At 46.4% G+C, this 21,138-nt stretch overlaps 1 protein-coding gene across 1 annotated transcript in view; it reads left to right on the top strand.

Annotated features, from left to right (window-relative positions):
- P2RX3 (purinergic receptor P2X 3) overlaps nt 1-21,138 on the top strand; it is a 736,403-nt gene that overhangs the window by 192,825 nt on the left and 522,440 nt on the right. The window contains exon 5 of the mRNA XM_040320880.1: nt 16,084-16,162. Coding sequence (XP_040176814.1) covers nt 16,084-16,162 — 79 coding nt within the window. The remainder of the gene's footprint in view (nt 1-16,083; nt 16,163-21,138) is intronic.

The following is a 21,138-nucleotide window of genomic DNA, read 5'->3' as shown; positions in this document are numbered from 1 at the left end:
AGGGACAGTATGTAAAAATCTGTGTTTTTTTTTAGATCTGTCCCTGATATGTCCGAAAATGACATGCTTTTAATGTGAATATCCCAAGATTTTAGCTGCCCGCCTCTGCACTACCTCCTGGCGTGGTGGTCATCTGTAAGCCAGAGGGGCCCCATAATCTTCTATTGCCCAGGGGCCCCATGAGTTGTCCGCCCCTGGTTCTAGTTTAAGCACAAATTTCATAGAGTTTTATTGAGAGCCCTAAGAAAATATAACCATGCCAATAGGCCAGGATACAGCGTTGCTAATATGTAGGAATGTGTGTGTTAGAGCACCCCGCCCAATGTTAACTAAAAAATTATTAATTTGCAAATAAGTATTATCTGCTCATTTTTTTGGGGATGTCTGCACCCCTGATAGTGACAACATTTGTGAGGTGTCTTCACCCTTTCTAATTCATTCACTTCCTGTCACATAGCCAAACAGGAAGTGAGGGTAAAACCTTACTAATATCTTTTCTTGGGGACACAGAGATCAATCTAAATAGTTTCCCATTATGTAAATTGCACTCTAGCATTTTGCTGTGTACACCCCAAATTATTAGGGATCTTGGACTTTGGGGTCCATTTACTAAAGGCAAATCCACTTTGCACTACAAGTGCAAAGCAAGGAAGAAATTAAACAAAACAACTTTGCTTCTACAGGATTGGATGTTAAAACCATCAGTGCTTCCTCTCTGATTTTCAGCAACTATGCTTGTACTGCAGAGTGGCTTTGCCTTTACTAAACCCCAAACTAAATAATGATTTGGGGCAGGGATCCTCAAACTACGGCCCTCCAGCTGTTGTAGAACTACACATCCCATGAGGCCTTGTAATGCACTGACATTCACAGACATGACTAGGCATGATGGGAATTGTAGTTCCTGAACAACTGGAGGGCCGTAGTTTGAAGACCCATGATTTGGGGTGTACACAGCAGTGCTGGAGTGCAATTTGCTTAATGGGGACACTAGTTAGATTGACCTGTGTCCCCAAGAAATGACACTGGTAGGGTTTTAACCTCACTTCCTGTTCAGCTGTGTGACAGGAAGTGAAGCCAATTTTAAGAAAAGGGACACAAAGCTCAACACAAAAATAAAAAAACACAAAGCAGGGGTTCTAACACTCACTTGGCTTCCCTCAAACACCCACAATTTGAATAGGATTGCCTTGCGCTAGATTTAAGCACAGTGCTGTAAATCAGCACGTCAAGCCTGTCCACCAATAGCAAACACCCCCCCCCCCCCCACACAGGCCATGTTTGCAGGTTTTCCTTCATCTTGCACATGTGCTTTAAAATACAGTCTGGACAGCAATTCTTGATAAGAGAAATCCACAAAACATGTCCTGTCGGGGGTACTTGAGGGCTGAGGACCACTGCAGAAAAAAGAAAATACTTACCAGTTTTGTCTTTAAAGTCATGGAGAATAAACATGGCAAACATTTCATGATTACACACCAGGAAAGAAGCTTAGACAAAAATCACACATAATTTGTTAGGCCCAAACCGATTTCAGCTGCAGCTGTCAACATATGTAGCATGAAAAAGTAACAAAAGACAAACTTAACAATTTTAAAGTAATTTTTATTCGTCAACAAAACAAGGAAAGCAAAAAAAGACAAACAAACAAACACAAACAAAAATACATTTCAAAATTCAAAATAACCATAGCTTCACACATTTTTCATAAAATAAGGCCACATAGACAAATACATCAAAGTGAACATCATTTAAAAATAAACCAAAACCATTGGCAAAATAAAACAAAACCCATGCAACAAACCACATTTGTGTTTAGCAACAGCATTTCTGCCAGCCTGCCCCTTCTGAGGGCAGCTGAGGACTGATCGATCCCTGCTTTTTATAACAGTGCTAGTAATGAAGCAATTGAAATCACATGAACAAATTGCAGTCTCTAGTTTGGGTGAGCTTGTAATTGGGCACACCTGCAATTAACCCAAACCACGCTCTATGGGCATCCAAGGAGTGTTTTTCACCTTTTAAAAAGAAAGGATATTTTTTTTCTAAGTGTTTGAGCATGCTCAGTTCATCACACATGTAGGAACCAAGCCGCAATTGTCAGTTAAAGCGACGCCGTGCCGAATCTCAAAAACTTGCCCGGTCATTGACCAGAAATATGGTCCGGGCTCAAGTGGTTAAAAATTAACAAAACACAAAAGTGAGCCCAATTTTTGGGGATAATGTGAAAGATGATGTTACACTGAGTAAATAGATACCTTACATGTCACGCTTTACTATTGGAAACACTCCTGCAATGGGGCCAAAATGAATTCCGTGAATATCCCCATAGGCGACCTTTTTCTTTTTTTTCCAGGTTACCAGTTTATAGTTACAAAGAAGGTCTAGTAGTAAAAGTATTGCTCTCGCTCTAACGCACGCGTCAATACCTCACATGTGTGGTTTGAACGATGTTTATATATGTGGGTGGGACTTGCGTAAGTCCCGCCCACATATGTAAAAATTATTTTTACTTTTTGCTATAATAAATATCCCCAAAAATATATATTCTAAAAAATAAAAAACCCCTCAGTTTAGGCCGATACGTATTCTACATCTTTTTGGTTCCAAAAAAACGCAAATAGCGTTTAGTGTTTGGTTTTGGCAAAAGTTATAGCGTCTACAAAATTTTTTTAACTAGTTATTGCGGCGATCAGCGATTTTTATCGGTACTGCGACATTATGGCGGACACATCGAACACTTTTTTGGAACCATTGGCATTTTTCTAGCGATCAGTGCTGTAAAAATGCATTGCTTACTCTAAAAATGCCACTGGCAGGGAAGGGGTTAACACTAGGTGCGAGGGAGGGGTTAAATATGTTCCCTGGGTGTGTTCTAACTGTAGGGGGGGGGTGGGACTGACATGTGTAAATGACAGATCGCTGTTCATGAAGGGGAACTCCAGACCCCCAAAAAAAAAATAAGGTGGGTTCCCTCCAGGTGCATACCAGGCTCTTAGGCTTGGTCTGGAACATAAGGGGTTAAACCCGCGCAAAAAAAAATAGCGTGGGGTCCCCCCCAAGATCCAAACCAAGCCCTTATCCCAGGCACGCAGTCTGGTCAGACAGGAATGGGGGTGGGGACGAGCGAGCGCCCCCTCCCTCCTGAGCCATACCAGACCACATGCCCTCAACATAGGGGAGTGTGTGCTGTGGGGGAGGGGGGCACTGCCCCCCCCACCCCAAAGCACTCTTGTCCCCATGTCGATAGGGACAAGAGCCTCTTCCCGACAACCCTGGCCGTTGGTTGTCGGGGTATGCGGGCGGAGGGCTTATCAGAATCTGAGAGACCCCTTTAATAAAGGGGTCCCCAGATTCCGGCCCCCCACCCTATGTGAATGAGTATGGGGTACATTGTACCCCTACCCATTCACCTGGGGAAAAAAATTTAAAAAAATAATACACCACACACATTTAAAAATTAATTTATTAGTCAGCCGGGGGTCTTCTGCCGGGGCCCCCCACCACCACCCCATTAGGCCCCGGGCTTCGCCATCTTCTGCCGGAACCCCCTTCACCAGTGAGGCTCCTGCCTTTGGGGGAGGGTCCAGGGCTTCCACGACGGTTTCTGCGGGGGGGGTGCACTGGCACCCCACCCCCGTCTTCAGCGACGTAATTCACCGGGACCCCCTTCACCAGTGAGGCTCCTGCCTTTGGGGGAGGGTCCCGGGCTTCCACGACGGTTTCTGCGGGGGGGTGCACTGGCACCCCACCCCCGTCTTCAGCGACGTAATTCACCGGGACCCCCTTCACCAGTGAGGCTCCTGCCTTTGGGGGAGGGTCCCGGGCTTGTACGGTGTCTTCCGCCGGGGGGCGACACCCGCGGGCTTCTGCGATGCCTTCCGCTTCTGCCTGTCTCCTCCGCGGAGCACAGGGCTTGTCTCCGCTGTCTTCTTCCTTCTCTTCCATTCGATGTTGACACGACGAGGTCCGGCGCTGGAATGCCGTCTGAGCAGTGGGCATGGACTTATATAGGGCAATGCCACCATGTGACCTCAACCCATGTGACATCACATTCCCATCATGCCCAGGGAATGTGATGTCACATGGGTTGAGGTCACATGGTGGCATTACCCTATATAAGTCCATGCCCGCCGCTGACACGGCATGTCAGCGCGGAACCTCGTCGTGTCAACATCCAATGGAAGAGAAGGAAGAAGACAGCGGAGACAAGCCCTGGCTCCGCGGGGGAGCCAGGCAGAAGAGGGAGCAGAGAAAAGACCGGGGAGTTGGCGCACCCCCGGCAGAAGACCAGGAAGACCGGAACCCTGGCGGAAGGCACCGGAAAGACCGGGGGATAGGCGCCATCCCCCGGCAGAAGACCCTGAAGTCCGGATGCCCCTCCCTAATGAAAAAGAGCTTAAATGGGGTGGGGGCATCCGGCGGAAGGCTCCTGAGAGGACCGAGGGATGGCGCCCTCCCCCGGCAGAAATCACCGAAGCCCAGGGTCCCGGCGGAAGATCGGGAGAGAAGAAACCCCCCCTTGTAAGAGAGCTAAAGAAGAAAGGGGGGGCTCCGGAGCAGATTAATAAAATATTTTATTCTGTGTGGTGTGTTTTTTTTACTTTACATTTTCCCCCATGTGAATGGGTAGAGGTACGATGTACCCCATACTCATTCACATAGGGTGGGGGCCGGCATCTGGGGGCCCCCTTATTAAAGGGAGCTCGCAGATTCTGATTAGCCCCGCCCACATACCCCGACAACCAATGGCAAGGGTTGTCGGGAAGAGGCTCTTGTCCCTATCGACATGGGGCAAGAGTGCTGTGGGGTGGGGGGGCAGTGCCCCCCTCCCCCACAGCACACACTCCCCCATGTTGAGGGCATGCGGTCTGGTACGGCTCAGGAGGGGGGGGGCGCTCGCTCATCCCCGCCCCCATTCCTGTCCGGGCCAGACTGCATGCTTGGGATGAGGGCTTGGTTTGGATCTGGGGGGGACCCCCGCGCCGAATCGGTGCGGGTTTAACCCCTCACGTTCCGGACCAAGCCTAAGAGCCTAATGTAGCCCTGAAGGGGGACCCGCGCCGATTTCAAGTTTGAAATTTGGCGCGGAGTTCCCCTTCAGGGCTCAAAATAGCTCGGAGATTCCCGTGCGCCGCGTCACGCAGCGCATTCACGGGTACGCCGCTTGGTATTTACCAAGATTTTCACGGCGTACTGACAAGGCGCACGGGAATCCCTGACTTTTCTCTCTGCGCATGCCCAGTATGCAAATGAACCTCCCGAGGTTCAGGCGCACTGTGCAAGCGTACGGGGATCTGTTTTCAAAAACACTTTCCCTTTCAATTCGGCCCGCCAAACACTTCAAAACACATGTCACTTCACTTCCCCTGCATCCCCCCACCTCCCCCCCTAATAAACTCCCGCCCAAACCCCCGCAATTTACAGTTCAATGTGCCGTGCGCCAGGTCTGTACTGGTGCACAATGCACCCTCTCCTGGGCGCACGGAGCACATTAGTAACTAGGGAAATACACTGCACTAGCAGCGTATTTCTTTAGTAAATGGCCAAACGGCTGCTACTCCTGCTTTTACTCCATGAGTCATGGAGTAAAGGCTTGGTAAATCAGCCCCCATATATTTGGCTTCACTCCAGATGTCATTTAGCGCTGCACTTTTCTCTTTTTCATTTTTGCATACAACACTGTTCCATTGTTGGTGCTGGCTGCTAACCCTTATACTTATTTTTTATGTTTAGCGCAACTTTTTTCTTATTTCTTTATCTGTTTTGGTAAGCAGAGACCCTCTTTACACAATAGTTCACAGCATGCACCCTTAAATCAAGTTTCCCAGAACACCTCTTGCATCAGATCTGGGGTCTGTGCGGCCTCTGATGTATATGATGTAAGGGGAGGCTCTGTGCGGACTCTGATGTAAGGGGGGCCTCTGTGCGGACTCTGATGTAAGGGGGGCCTCTGTGCGGACTCTGATGTAAGGGGGGCTTCTGTGCAGACTCTGATGTAAGGGGGGCCTCTGTGCGGACTCTGATGTAAGGGGGGGCCTCTGTGCGGACTCTGATGTAAGGGGGGGCCTCTGTGCGGTCTCTGATGTAAGGGGGGCCTCTGTGCGGACTCTGATGTAAGGCGGGCCTCTATGCAGACTCTGATGTAAGGGAGCCTCTGTGCAGACTCTGATGTAAGGGGAGGCTCTGTGCGAAATTCTAATGTAAGGGGAGGCTCTGTGCGGAATTCTGATGTAAGGGGAGGCTCTGTGCGGACGCTTGTGATCCTGAAAAATCTTAGACTGTTTTCCTCGATCCATCACTTTTCCACGCTCTATGGGCCACTTGACTGGACTTTCCTCCCAGGCCTAAGGCTGCCAGCCCTCCCCTGCAGAGGACTGTGCCCCGAATGCCTCAGCAAACCTACGCTGCATGGCCTCCCTGATCCTGCAAAGCCTGCGTAAGGATCCTCGTATTCGTGGTATCAAGAAGAGGGATCATTACTGGCTGTCAACTCTCCTTGATCCACGTTACAAGAGTAAGGTTGCAGAGCTTATCTTGCCGTCGCAGAGGGAGCAGAAGATGAAACATCTTCGGGAGGCCTTGCAGAAAGGTCTGTGCAACGCGTTCCCAGAACCTGGGGGATTACCAAATCCTGGTCCTGGACAAGGTATGACCGGTTCCAGCAACCATCGCCAGCGTCTGGTTTACATGGTGCTGGAGTACCTAGGGGCAAGATCAGACTTGGACACCTCTGGCTTACTGGGTCTTGAGGATGAATCACTGGCCAGAGCTTGCACAGTACGCAATTGAGCTACTGACTTGTCCTGTATCCAGCGTTCTTTCAGAACGCACATTCAGTGCTGCTGGAGGCTTTGTGACTGATCACAGGGTACGCCTCTCCACCGACTCCGTCGATCGACTGACCTTCATAAAAATGAATCAGGCTTGGATCAACACCAGCTACCAAGCACCTGATGCTGATGTAACTGAATAATTTTTTGGAAATGTCAGATCCCTTGGAGACTGCCTATGCTGATGCTGAGTGACTGTCCTGTTATGCTCCTGACTGAATATCCTTTTCCTCCTCAATGATCTTGCTGATAGCTAGTAAGAACATTATTGGTTCTGGGCACCGCCACCAGTGCCTAAGGCGAAATTTTTCTGCCCCTGTTTAACAGGGGCGTATATTAACAATTTTGGATGCAATACTTTGCATGTGGCTCTTTGCTGCACTCCAATTACATTATCTGTGAGGGGTTGCAGTGTTGTGGCACCGCCACCAGTGCCTAAGGCCCATATTTTCTGCTCCTGTTTAACAGGGGCGTATAATAACTATTTTTGATGCAATTCTTTGCATGTGGCTCTTTGCTGCGCTCCAATTACAGTATCTGTGAGGGGTTGCAGTCTTGTGCCTAAGGCCCAATTTTTCTGCCCCTGTTTAACAGGGGCGTGTAATAAAAAAATTTGATTTGATACAATACTTTGCATGAGGCACTTTGCTGCGCTCCAATTACAGTATCTGTGAGGCCCCGTACACACGACCGAGTTTCTCGGCAGAATTCAGCCAGAAACTCGATGGGAGACGTATTCTGCCGAGAAAACCGGTCGTGTGTACACTTTTCGCCGAGGAAACCGACGAGGATCTCGTCGGGCCCAAAAGAGAACATGTTCTCTATTTCCTCGTTAGTTAATGGGAAAAGTTGGCTCGCCGAGATCCTCGGCGGCTTCACAAGGAACTCGACGAGCAAAACGATGCCCTCAGGGGTTGCAGTGTTTTTTGCACCGCCACCAGTGCCTAAGGCCCAATTTTTCTGCCCCTGTTGAACAGGGGCATGTAATTACAATTCTTGATCTAATATTTCACAGCAGGGCGTTCCAGCGCTCACCAAGACTAACTGTGAGGGCTTACAGTGTTGTGGCAACACCAACACCTAGGTCCCAAATTTCTGCAGAGAATATATGGCAGGCCCTTACTTTCAAACATCCAAATTACAAACGACTCCTAATTGCAAACGGAAGGAGCCAACAGGAAGTGAGAGGAAATCTACCCCTAGGAAGGAAAATTCTCTTCTGTAAGAGGTGTCTCCTGTCTACTGATGCTTTATCACAATCCTTGTTTCACAAAAAAATAAAATAAAAATCATTTGTCATTGGGACAGAAAGTAAGGTGCAATCTTCTGAACAGATGCACACAGACAGCAAAACCAATGTTACAGGGGTGATATGATAACCCTTCTCTATGTTTTCAGAAAAGCTTAAAAAAAGATTTTATGGTTGAAGTCAGAGCCGGTTCACACTGGGGCGACTTGCGATCCGACTTCATGTCGCCTCAAGTCGTCCCAAGTCGCGCTGTATAGAAAAACAATGGAAGTGAATGGGAGCGGTGTTAATACACACGACTCAAGGCGATCCGACTTCAGAAAAAGGTTCCTGTACTACTTCAATCCGACTTGTAGGCGATTTGTACCCATTGATTTCAATGGAAGTCGCCTCAGAAGTCGGATCACTGTCTTATCTGAAGCTACTTTCCAGGAAGATAACATACATTTCTCAGGCAAACCCCTCCTGCACCCCTCCCTCCCTCCCCCTCCCTCTCCCAGAGCTGATTGTTGTTTTATTGGCCACTGGAAAGTCTCCTGTCCTGGAGATGACTTCAAGTTGTGTTGTAAATCGCCCCAGATCGCCCTGTGGTTCATGCTCAAGTCGTGTCGGAGTCGCCTCTGAAAGTCGCGCTGGAAGTCGTGTCGCCCTAGTGTGAACCGGCTCTTACTCTTTAACCTCCCTGGCGGTAACCCCGAGCGTGACTCGGGGTGGGTTTTTCTTGCTGCGATCGGTATCCCCGAGTCACGCTCGGGGTAGACATGCAGAGCCTGCAGCGTGCGCTGGCTTACCTTCTCCTGGATCCAGCGATGTCACCACGCTGTGTGAGCGAGCGGGACCTCGCTCGATTCACACAGCATCCTCCTGTGCCGCCGATCTCCGTTCCCTGCGACGTTACGACGCACGGGAGCGGAGATCGGCGCCAAATTCAAAAAAGTAAACAAACACATTACATACAGTATACTGTAATCTTATAGATTACAGTACTGTATGTAAAAAAAACACTCCCCCCTTGTCCCTAGTGGTCTGCCCAGTGCCCTGCATGTCATTTTATATAATAAAAACCTTTTTTTCTGCCTGAAAACTGTAGATTGTCCATAGCAACCAAAAGTGTCTTTTTATATCAAAAATGGTTTTAGATCAGCTAGAAAACAGCGATAATAAATTATAATCACTTGCAGAATTGTGCGATAGCGATTTGCGGGGAAATTCGTCATAAAAAAAAAAAAATAATGACAGCAACAATTCTGCAACTGAGAAAATTTCAGTGATTTTAATTTGATTACATTATTGAATAATTTTTATTTTAATTATATTATTACTTTCTATAATTATTTATAATTATTTATTATATTATAATTTAAAATTTTGTTTTTAAAAAAATGTCATACCCGAGATGCCTATTAGATTCTTGTTTGGTCAGATTTAAGTGAGTTATTCCTAAAAATCACAGGCCTACAGTATAAAACACCAAATTTCCTTGCAAATAATTGTACCGCTTTCAGCATGTTTTTTCAGACAGAATCATACCGCCAGGGAGGTTAAAGAAGTACCAGTTAAAAATTACATATAGATTCTACTTAACAACAAACCTACAGTCCCTGTCTTGTTTGCACCGCCTGTATACTTCTGTTCAAAGTATATAGGGCCAAAGGGTCTTTTTAATGACCTAGGGGGAGGGGGGCGGGGAAACCCATGCTATTTTTTTCAGTGATTTTCATCCATATTGCAGGAACCAAACATTACATTAAAGCCGCAAGCAGTCTTAACCTCTTGACCACCGCCCCATGTCAAAAAGACGTCCTCCTTTTTAAAGTTGAATATCTCGATAACGGCAGCAGCTGCTGCCACAACCGAGACATTCATCTTTTCAGGGGGCGGTGGTGTACACGATAACGGCGGTCTCCGCGGCGGATTCGCCGCGAGATCGCCGTTATCGGTGGCGGGAGAGGGGCCCCCCCCCTCCCGCCGCTCTCCCGCGCCCTCCGCCGCTTACCGGAGCCGTCGGGTAGCGGCGGAGGGGATCGGATGTGTCCGGCAGCTGAGCGGGGACGGGACTGAAGGAGAAATCTCCTTCACCCGTCCTCATAGCTCTGCTGGGCGGAAGTGACGTCAAAACGTCAGTCCCGCCCAGCCTCTTAAAGAAACATTTTTTTTTTTGTCATTTGAAAAAATGACATTTTTTTTTTTTTATTTTTTTTTTTTGCATTTAAGTCTAATTATGAGATCTGAGGTCTTTTTGACCCCAGATCTCATATTTAAGAGGACCTGTCATGCTTTTTTCTATTACAAGGGATGTTTACATTCCTTGTAATATGAATAAAAGTGATCAATTTTTTTTTTTTTTTTCAGTGTAAAAAATTATAAAACTAAATAAAAATAAATAAGAAAACCCAAAAAAAACATTTTTAAAGCGCCCCGTCCCGACGAGCTCGCGCGCAGAAGCAAACGCATACGCGAGTAGCGCCCGCATATGAAAACGGTATTCAAACCACACAAGTGAGGTATCGCCGCGATCGTTAGAGTGAGAGCAATAATTTTAGCCCTAGACCTACTCTGCAACTCAAAAAATGCAACCTGTAGAATTTTTTAAACGTCGCCTATCGAGATTTTTAAGGGTAAAAGTTTGACGCCATGCCACGAGCGGGCGCAATTTTTAAGCGTGACATGTTGGGTATCATTTACTCGGCGTAACATTATCTTTCACAATATATAAAAAAATTGGGCAAAATGTATTGTTGTCTTATTTTTAAATTCAAAAAAGTGATTTTTATCCAAAAAAAGTGCGCTTGTAAGACCGCTGCGCAAATACGGTGTGACAAAAAGTATTGCAATGACTGCCATTTTATTCCCTAGGATGTCTGCTAAAAAAAAATATATAATGTTTGGGGGTTCTGATTAATTTTCTAGCAAAAAAATTGTGATTTTCACATGAAGGAGAGAAGTGCCAGAATTTACCTGGTGGGGAAGTGGTTAAATTACTTTTTTATTATAGTAATCTTATTTTGTGCAGAGACAGTTCTAAACATGTGCCACTACTATAGACACCCAGCAGGTACGATATTTAACCACATCCCTACCGCGTCATTGTAAAATGACGGCGGCAGGAACCCCTCCTCGATCCGGGTGGACGTCATATGACGTCCTGCGTTCCCGGCGATCTAGAGCACGCGCGGCGACGCTCGTGACCCGGCGCGGTTGCCCGGCGGCCGCGATTGCCGCCGGGTGCCCGCGATTGTCGGTAAACACGGCAGGAGTGTGGATCTGTGTGTGTAAACACACAGATCCACCTCCTGTCAGCGGTGAGGAGACCAATGTGTGTTCCCAGTACAGAGGAACACACATCGGTCTCCTCCCCTTGAGAGTCCCCTCCCCCCTACAGTTATAACACATCTTAGGGAACATATTAACCCCTTCAACGCCCCCTAGTGGTTAACCCCTTCCCTGCCAGTCACATTTACACAGTAATTAGTGCATATTTATAGCATTAATCGCTGCATAAATGTGAATAAAGTGAATGATGAGCGCAAAAATAAATGAAATAATGCAAATACCACATCAATAATGTGAACGATTATGTGATAAAATAAATAAAATAAATAAGATCCTCATAAAGTAGAGGAACTGACACAGAAAACACACCAATCACCACTAAACTAGTGGCAGCTGAAGTGTGCAATCAGGGGTGATGATACAATGAAGTGTCCAAAATAGTGGTAAATAATAAAGATATAAAAGTGTCCCAAGTGACAGCAATGAAGTGATCCGTGTGTAAAATCTGGCAGCGATGGACTATATCCAATACAGAGTGATGTAAAATTTCCACACGGCAGGTGGGCTCACAAAGCGCTTACCTCCCTCACATGGGAAACCAGCATAGAGATCCTCAGATGGAATGCCTGCAAGATTGTCTCTGTCAAAAGTGTCCGATGTGTTCGCTGCAATGTCACAGTGACAGTAAAAAAAACGCAAATCGCCGCCAATACTAGTAAAAAAATTAATAAAATAAAAATGCCATAAATCTATCACCTATTTTGTAGACGCTATTACTTTTGCGCAAACCAATCAATATATGATTATTGCGATTTTTTTTTACCAAAAATATGTAGAAGAATACGTATCGGCCTAAACTGAGGAAAACATATTTTTTTTAAAAAAAATTGTAATATTTATTAAATAAAAAAGTAAAAAATATTGTGTTTTTTTTTTTTAAATTGTTGCTCTTCTTTTGTTTATAGCGCAAAAAATAAAAACCGCATATAAGCGGGGTGGGGGGTGCGGCGATTCACTGAGGGAGACACACGTAAAGTTCTTTGAACAAGGTAACGTTTATTACCGAGAGGCAGTAGTAGTAACAGTCTTTACAATCAAACGGCAAATGGTTCCTCTCCAGGCATGGAGGCACAAATATGCAGTACAGATACTGTTGTTCTAAGCAATGTGGATTTCTGAGTATCACAGGCACTTCCCACTTAATGGTATATATACCCCAGCACACAATGCTTATTGGAAGAGGCTGGAAACACGTTACCCGTAGCATCTGGGAGTCTTTCATCCGACCAAGGTTACCACTGTAGGACTCCGTAGGACCCCTGAACTATCCCTCACAGGCCGGAACACTCTCCCTGGCTTCTCCTCTCTCTCCCTCACAAGCAGGGTCTCTCTCCCTATCTACATCCACACGTGTTCTCCCTAAAAACTTGCCTGAGCTTTACTGTAACAAGAAACCACACAAAGATGGTCGCCCAAATCTCTCGAGATCTCGTGCGGCCTATCAGAACACAGGGCTTCTCCAAAATGGTGTTGGAGACACTCTAGAGGCAGAAGTGTTAAACATAAATACATACAAAAAAACATAACAATTTGACTGCAGTATGAACACATATGATTACTTTACCACTTGCTCTTGCAGACTGCCCTGTCACTGACAGCTGCTTACACGCAGAGATGATCAAATACCACCAAAAGAAAGCTCTAATTGTGGGAACAAAATGATAAAAAAAATGTTTGGGTACAGTGCAGCACGACCGCGCAATTGTCATTCAAAGTGCGACAGTGCTGAAAGCTGAAAATTGGCATGGGCAGGAAGGTGCCTAAGTGCCTGGTATGGAAGTGGTTAAAAGAATTTTTCATTTATTTTTTTCACTTTAAGCATCATTAAAATCGCTGCTCCACAAAAAACGACAGTTTTTAAAACTTTTTTTTTCCATTGATACATGTTCTCTGGGGCAAGACCCGGGTCCCCAAACCTGTTTTCCGACAATAACTTGTATATTGGGCTTTAAAATTAGCACTTTTGAATTTGAACGTTCGAGTCCCATAGACGTCAATGGGGTTCGATACGTTTGCGCGAACGTTAGGTGCGTTCGAAGGTTCTGGTGCGAACCGAACACGGGGGTGTTCGGCTCATCCCTACTTATAATGTACCTTCTGTGGGAGTATAGCATCTGAAAGTTCCCTGTGGCCAGCAATGGAGCTGTGAGAGAAGGCAGGAGAAAGAATGTTTAGATTCATGGTGGAGTAAAGGATGCAACGTGACTAGATCCAACAGATTTACTCTTTTCTCTCTAAAAAACAAAAAACAAACACCTTCTGCATATGGGACCCCCAGCCCCCCTTATGCTTACCTAAGCCCAATTTTCATCCAGCATCATGCCTCTCAAACAGCGTCTCTCTCCACTCTCTTCCTCCTTATAGGCTCGGGGGCAGCTGCTATCAATCACAGCCAGTGTGGAGGGAAGGGGCAGGGATGAGCCACGCTCTGTGTGTCGGGAATGAGCCTGCACAAATACCCCCGCACGAAAAAGCCCCCCCTGCCCTGCTCCAGAGTCAGCCCATTTACTGTCAGGGTTTCTGGCAGCAGCGTTCGTTCGGAGAGCTCTCTGAGACTCATCGGCCAAAACCGATGAGACTGGACCGAGGTTCAGTTTCATCGGTCCAAACCGACCATGTGTATAGCCCATCGGTCTGTGTTCCTTCGGTCCAAAATTTTAAAACATGCTTCAAAATCGAACCGATGGACCGCTGCCCGATCGGTCCAAACCGATGGTTAGTACACAAAAGCATCTGTTCAAAACCCGCGCATGCTCAGAATCAAGTCGACGCATGCTTAGAAGCATTGAACTTCGTTTTTTTCAGCACGTCGTGTGTTTTACTTCACCGCGTCCTGACCCGATCGGATGTGTACACACATCAGACCATCAGGCCACTTCAGCGGTGAACCGATGAAAACGGTCCATCGGACCATTCTTATCGGTTTTGTCCGACCGTGTGTACGCGGCCTTAGAGTCTCTCTCAGAGCTTGGGGTGACAGTTCCCCCCCTTCCCCTCCACACAGATGGGAGAGCAGAGAGACAGCTGGTAAGTTTCTCTTCCTGTGTTGTGACCCCAGGTGCACATGAAGCCGTGGGATTGTGGCTTCAGAAGCGGACCCAGCTACAGTACATTCTTAAATATCTGACTTGGAGGGGGCGAGATGAAGATACCGATCCTCACTGTCTCTCCTTGCAAACCTCATGCTGTGACTTATCTGTGCTACAGCTTTCCCACAGTTTCTCCCATCTCTCAATCTCCCATAACAATCTGAAGGACTCTCTGGTAATTAACCCTGTGTGTCCTTGGTGCTAGGGGAGGACTATGCTTTCCTCTCTGCTTCAATGGACACATGTACACTGCTGCTTACCTAAATAGTTAACTCTTTACAGCTTAACATCTGCAGGCTGGTGCTTCTGGTATAAGCCTAGGTTCAGACTTTTGTGATTCACACCCGCACCGCAGGTACCAGTCGCATGCAATGTCTGAGCAATGCGAGTTCAGCCATACAGTCGCATTGGATTCGCACAGAAAAAAGTGCAGGGACTTTTTTTTCCCCACACTGGAATCAGATAGCATGGGTGTTGGATTGCATAGGTGACGATTCCTGTACGAATCCACAGTTCACACTGCGATCTGTGATCTGTGAATCGATCTATGGTTGTTGTTAACTTTGTATTGACACCCGCAGTGGTTCGCAGAAGGCAGTGTGAACTGCCTGCAGGAAGGATGTGATGCAGCAATTGACAGGCAGGGGAGGCAGCGATATGCTGCCTCCTCACCGCCTGTATGGGCACTGGTGAGGCTGTGCTTGATAGGCACTGGTGAGGCTGCGCTTGATGGGCACTGGTGAGGCTTCGCTGGTGAGGCTGCATTAATGGGCACTGATAAGGTGGCACTGGTGAGGCTGCTTTCATGGGCACTGATGAGGCTGCATTGATGGGCACTGGTGAAGCTGCGCTGATGGGGACAGGTGAAGCTACACTGATGGGCTTTGGTGAGGCTGCATTAATGGGCACTGGTGAGGCTGCACTTGGTACCCACTTTAAGCCCACATTCACATTGGGCCAATTTGGCATGCGATTTGACTTGTCAAATCGCATGCCAAATTGGTAGCTATTGTCGGCAATGGCAGAATCGGTGCCATACCATTTCCCAAAAGTAGTTTCTGTACTTTTGGCGACTTCAGGGGGATTTGAATAGACATCTGTGCTTGAACCCACGCAGATGTCTGTCAAATCGCCCCCGAAGTTGGACTGCTATGCCAGTTTGAAATTGTGCGAGTTCAGCTGAACTCGCACGATTTCAAACCCGCCCTAATGTAAACATGCGCTTAATGTACAGAGAGGAAGAGGTGGAGTTCTAAGAGGAAAAGGTTGAGCCTAAAGAGGAAGGGGTGTGATTTACAGATGACAGGGTGGGTCTTAAGCAGGAAGGGGTGACTGCCAGGTGTTTTTCCACCTTAATGCATAGGATGCATTAAGGTGAAAAAACATGAGGGTTTACAACCCCTTTAAACCATTGATTCATGGTAACAATGAAATGCCTTCTCATTTGCTACAAACAAGCCTAAATCCTTGTCACAGTGGGCAAAAAGTGTCACATGCAAAATCTTGAATTTACAGCTTTTATTAACTGCATTCGTTTATTTAGTGCTATGAAACCTAATAACGCTTTCTTATGTTTCAGGTTTTCTCACTGGGAGATGTGTCAGTTCATTTTGCCAAATTCAAGGCTGGTGCCCAACAGAAAATGACACTGTTCAGATGTAAGTACAAGTGTTTTTAGTAAGCCAACTCTTTCTGGCTTATTTAATAAATCAAGACAACAGGAATAGCATGCATTAACCCAGAAATCACCAATAAGATCTTTTTCATACCTCTATCATCATTAATTTACTTCTTTAGGGACAGAAATTGAAAGGAACTGTGGATTACTGCACTTTAGCATTGCTTTTAAGTAAGCCATCTGACATAATTAAGCATAGTGTACACGACTTTCATCCTACTTTGCTCTGCACACTGATTCTACATTGGTCCTACATTTATCCTACATTGGTCCTACATCCATCCGACTTTCATGAACAGGATACTACTTTGACCTGACTTTGCCCTGGACTTGAAGTGGGGATCCGACTTAGATCCCTGCCAATATCAGGCACTGTTTGATATGAATCTTGAGGGGGAACTCCACGCCAAATTTTAAGCAAAAAAACGGCATGGGTTCCCCTCCAAGAGCATACCAGGCCCATGGGTCTGGTGCGGATTTAAAGGGGAACCCCCTACACCGAAAAAATGGCGTGGGGTCCCCCCAAAATCTATACCAGACCAGTATCCGAGCAGCAGCCCGGGCGGTCAGGAAAGGGGGTGGGGACGAGCTCTTTCACAGCGGCCCCCTCCCGGGCTTCCTCCGACGTCTTGGGGGGGGGGGACGCCCGGGGTGCCCGGGCTTCTGTCACCTTCTGCATCCTTCTGCCTTCTCCTTCTGCCTTCTGCCTTCTTCTTCTGCCTTCTGACTTCTTCTGGCGTGATGTGATTTTGCCGTGATTTTGCGAGATTTTGCCGCAATTTTGCGGCCACGATTTGGGATCAGTGCAACTTTAACTTTTCCACAACTTTGGCATTAATCAATGAAAACATACATGGTGTGAGGTAATTCCTTTTCCTGCCACCGCAGTTGTCATTGCTGCTGCTGCAGCAGTAGCAGTGCATGAGGAAGAAGAGGAGGAGAAGCAGAGGCGGAGAAGATGTCGATATTGGGTACATCCCATCATTGCCAATTGTGAAGATAGGGGTCAATTTTGGGTCCTCTATACTATAATGAAGAATGAGAAGGATGTCCCTTACATTGGTGGTCAGTGAGAAGAATGCTCCTTACATTGGTTGTCAGTGGGAAGAATGCTCCTTACATTGGTGTCAGTAGGAAGAATGTCCCTTACATTGGTGGTCAGTGAGAAGAATGCTCCTTACATTGGTTGTCAGTGGGAAGAATGTTCCTTACATTGGTGGTCAGTGGGAAGAATGCTCCTTACTGTGGTGGTCAGTGGGAAGAATGCTCCTTACATTGGTGATCAGTGGGAAGAATGCTCCTTACATTGGTGTCAGTGGGAAGAATGTTCCTTACATTGGTGGTCAGTGGGAAGAATGCTCCTTACATTGGTGGTCAGTGGGAAGGATGTCCCTTACATTGGTGGTCAATGAGAAGAATGCTCCTTACATTGGTTGTCAGTGGGAAGAATGCTCCTTACATTGGTGGTCAGTGGGAAGAATGCTCCTTACATTGGTGGTCAGTGGGAAGGATGTCCCTTACATTGGTGGTCAGTGAGAAGAATGCTCCTTACATTGGTAATCAGTGGGAAGAATGTCCCTTACATTGGTGGTCAGTGAGAAGAATGCTCCTAACATTGGTGGTCAGTGGAAAGAATGCTCCTTACATTGGTGGTCAGTGGGAAGAATGCTCCTTACATTGGTGGTCAGTGAGAAGAATGCTCCTTATGCCCCGTACACACCATCACTTTATGTGATGAAAAAAAACGACACTTTCTGTGAAGTAAAAAATGACGTTTTTGAAACTTTCATTTTCAAAGACGAAGTTGCCTACACACCATCGTTTTTCTCACAATGTTCTTGCAAAGTGAGGTTACGTTCCACCACGTTTTACCATTGAAGCTTGCTTCATAAGTAGCTTCTGGGCATGCGTGGATGAAAAAACGTCTTAGAAAACGAAGTTTTTTGCTACACACGGTCAATTTCTGTGAAGTAAAAAGTGCACTTTTGAAAAACGACACATAAAATTGAAGCATGCTTCAATTTTTTTTGGTCGTTTTTTACAAGACATAAAACGACGTTTTCCCCACACACAGTCAATTAAAGTGACGTTTTTAAAAACGTCATTTTTTTTCATCACATAAAGTGATGGTGTGTACGCGGCATTACATTGGTGATCAGTGGGAAGAATGTCCCTTACATTGGTGGTCAGTGGGAAGAATGTTCCCTTCATTGGTGGTCAGTGGGAAGAATGTCCCCTTCATTGGTGGTCAGTGGGAAAAATGTCCCCTTCATTGGTGGTCAGTGGGAAGAATGTCCCCTTCATTGGTGGTCAGTGGGAAGAATGTCCCCTTCATTGGTGGTCAGTGGGATATTGTCTTTGTAGTTTTTCTTGTCTTTGTAGTTTGGGTCACACAAATCATAAATAGCTGGGTGCTCACAGATAAATCGAATGATTTGCTCATTATCGAGGACATTTCTTTTTTTTACCTGTTTGGAGCACATTGTTCCTGAGGGAATAACCAGGAAGTGAATGTGTGGTGGAAAAATGTGCTTGAGAGGGGCTACTATGCTGAAAGGATTGGGTGGGACAAGGGTTAAAAAGCTGCTTGTGCTTACAAAGTTGTATTGAAATCGTACTGAAATTGTGTCTATATTATTCAGGTACGATTTGCATGCTACTTGAGGGTTTAACATTGAGGTCTATGGACATCAACTCGCATGGAAGTTGGACCAAAGTATTGCAGGGACTACTTTGAAGTCGGCACTACTTAAAGTCGTGCCAGTATGAATGGTGTTCATTGAAAATCATGGGGAATGACTTGTCATACGATTTTGCAGTACAAAATGGTGAGACAAGTCATATAAGTGTGAAAGGGCCCTAAGGCTAGGTTTACACTGCTGCAAATTCAAAATCGTGATTTTACCGCGATTTTGCGGCTGCGGTTTTGCCACGATTTCGGCCGCGATTTAAGAGACATCTGCTGGGTACGCTAGTATAGATCTGATCAGATCAGGTATCGATCCGTTCAGATACTATACCACTAAGGGGGGTGTATGCTTTGCACGTGGGTGTAAGCGTTACTGGCACTAACCTAACGCTGCCTGGGGCGACGCAGACCCTGACTGATGCTAACATTTTATTGAAATCACCCGCTGGGCGATCAGGGGGTTATTGGGTTATATACGGCGGGTGCCCTAATGCTATAAACAGCAAACTAACTAGTGGGCGTCAACCGTAACACTTATACGGTGATCACTGGTGAAAGGGTTAACTAGGGGGCAATCAGGGGGTTAAAACCTTTGTTAGGTAATATATTGGGGTACCTGACGCTTTCTAAAAACCTGGCAGCGTACCTAAGTAACTAAATAACTAACTGGCTAACCTGTGTCACCAGTGACACTTATACGTTGATCACTGGTGAAAGGGTTAACTCTAGGGGCAATCAGGGGTTAAAACCTTTATTTAGAAAATGTATGGGGTACCTAACACTAAAAAAACCTGGCGGCGAACCTCAAAAAATAACTAGCTACCTAGCGGCACCAGTGACACTAATACAGCGATCAGAAAAACGATCGCTTAGTGACGCTGGCAATAGGGGGTGTAAGGGGTTAACTCGGTAGCGGGGTGTGTGACCCCCTGGATGGGTTCACTACACACTGAATTTATACAGAAAGGCAGTCGAAGACGGTTGAAAACAAAGATTTTGGTTTATTCTTCCATCTTGCTGGAAACTAGTGCAAGCATCCAAGCAGAATAAATAAAATAAACCCTGGCCACTTGGGGCGTCTACCTTCACCACACAGGAACCTATCTAGGGAGTCTGGCACAGCCTAGTGCTGGGCAGACACTGCTGGTCCTACAGCAGAAAACAATACTCTTTTTGATTTTTATCACATAGAAAAATCAACAGCACCTCACCTCTTCAGAAGTATTTCTGCTACTGCTCTCCTTCACTCAGAAAGCCTCAGGATGCAGCATTCAGTGGTAATCCTCTGGATTACTTATAGAGGCCTTAATTGCCTCATTCTGCACAGCTGAAGTTTTCAAACGCCCTTAAACCTTTCTGGCTACTTCTGCAGCCGACACCTGTTAATAATTGGTGTATTGTCTAAACAAGGGAGAAATGTATCTCCCGTCTGTGACAACACCCACAGATATACCTTGTCACAGGGGTGAAAGGGTTAACTAAGGGGGTGATCAAGGGGTTAAACCTTTATTAGGGGGGGTAGGGGTCTACCCTGAACCTAAAGGGGCCTAAGACTAACTGCCCTGCAACTTTTAACTGTCACAACTGACACTAAATGCAGTGATCAGTAAATAAATGATCACTGCAATCAGTGACACTGTGACAGGGGGCTGGGGGGGGTGATCGGGGGGTGACTGGGGGGGTTATTTGTGCCTATGTGTCACTGGTGTCAGTGGTCTGTTGGTGCAACTTACTTGTGATGTCTTCTCTCCTCTCGCCGGATGAAAATACCGAAAGGACGAGAGATGACATCACTTCCTCTGCCTGTGTTTACATTACACAGAGGAAGCCCATCGGGAGAAGGGGATTGGCTGGGAGCGATTGCGAGGGGGTGGCCAGAAACGAACAGCCGCCCCCTCATGCCGGATCGCTCCTACAGCCACGGGAACTGCCGCAAGTACCGGGGGGGTCCCGATCGGACCCCCGACCCACGTCTAGGCAGGCACGTACAGGTACGTTGATGTGCCTGTCCGTGCCATTCTGCCGACGTATATGTACATGCGGCGGTCGTTAAGTGGTTAAGAATGTAAAAAGCACTCCCTTAGACAAGTCACTCATGCAGGATACACACACAACATCACATATTCCAAATAATGGTGCAGTACAGTAAGCCAAAATAAAAAAAAAAAAACGAATTTAAAAATTTCAATAGGAAAAAGTTCTAGAGTATAGAATGTGACAGTTCGGTTTCCCTAAAGTCTTCCACATCAGTTTATAGGCACTGTGCA

Source organism: Rana temporaria, chromosome 8, assembly GCF_905171775.1.
Source record: "Rana temporaria chromosome 8, aRanTem1.1, whole genome shotgun sequence".
Taxonomy (NCBI): Eukaryota; Metazoa; Chordata; class Amphibia; order Anura; family Ranidae; genus Rana; species Rana temporaria.
Note: the sequence above shows the minus strand (reverse complement) of the source record. Positions and strands in the feature narration are given on the sequence as shown.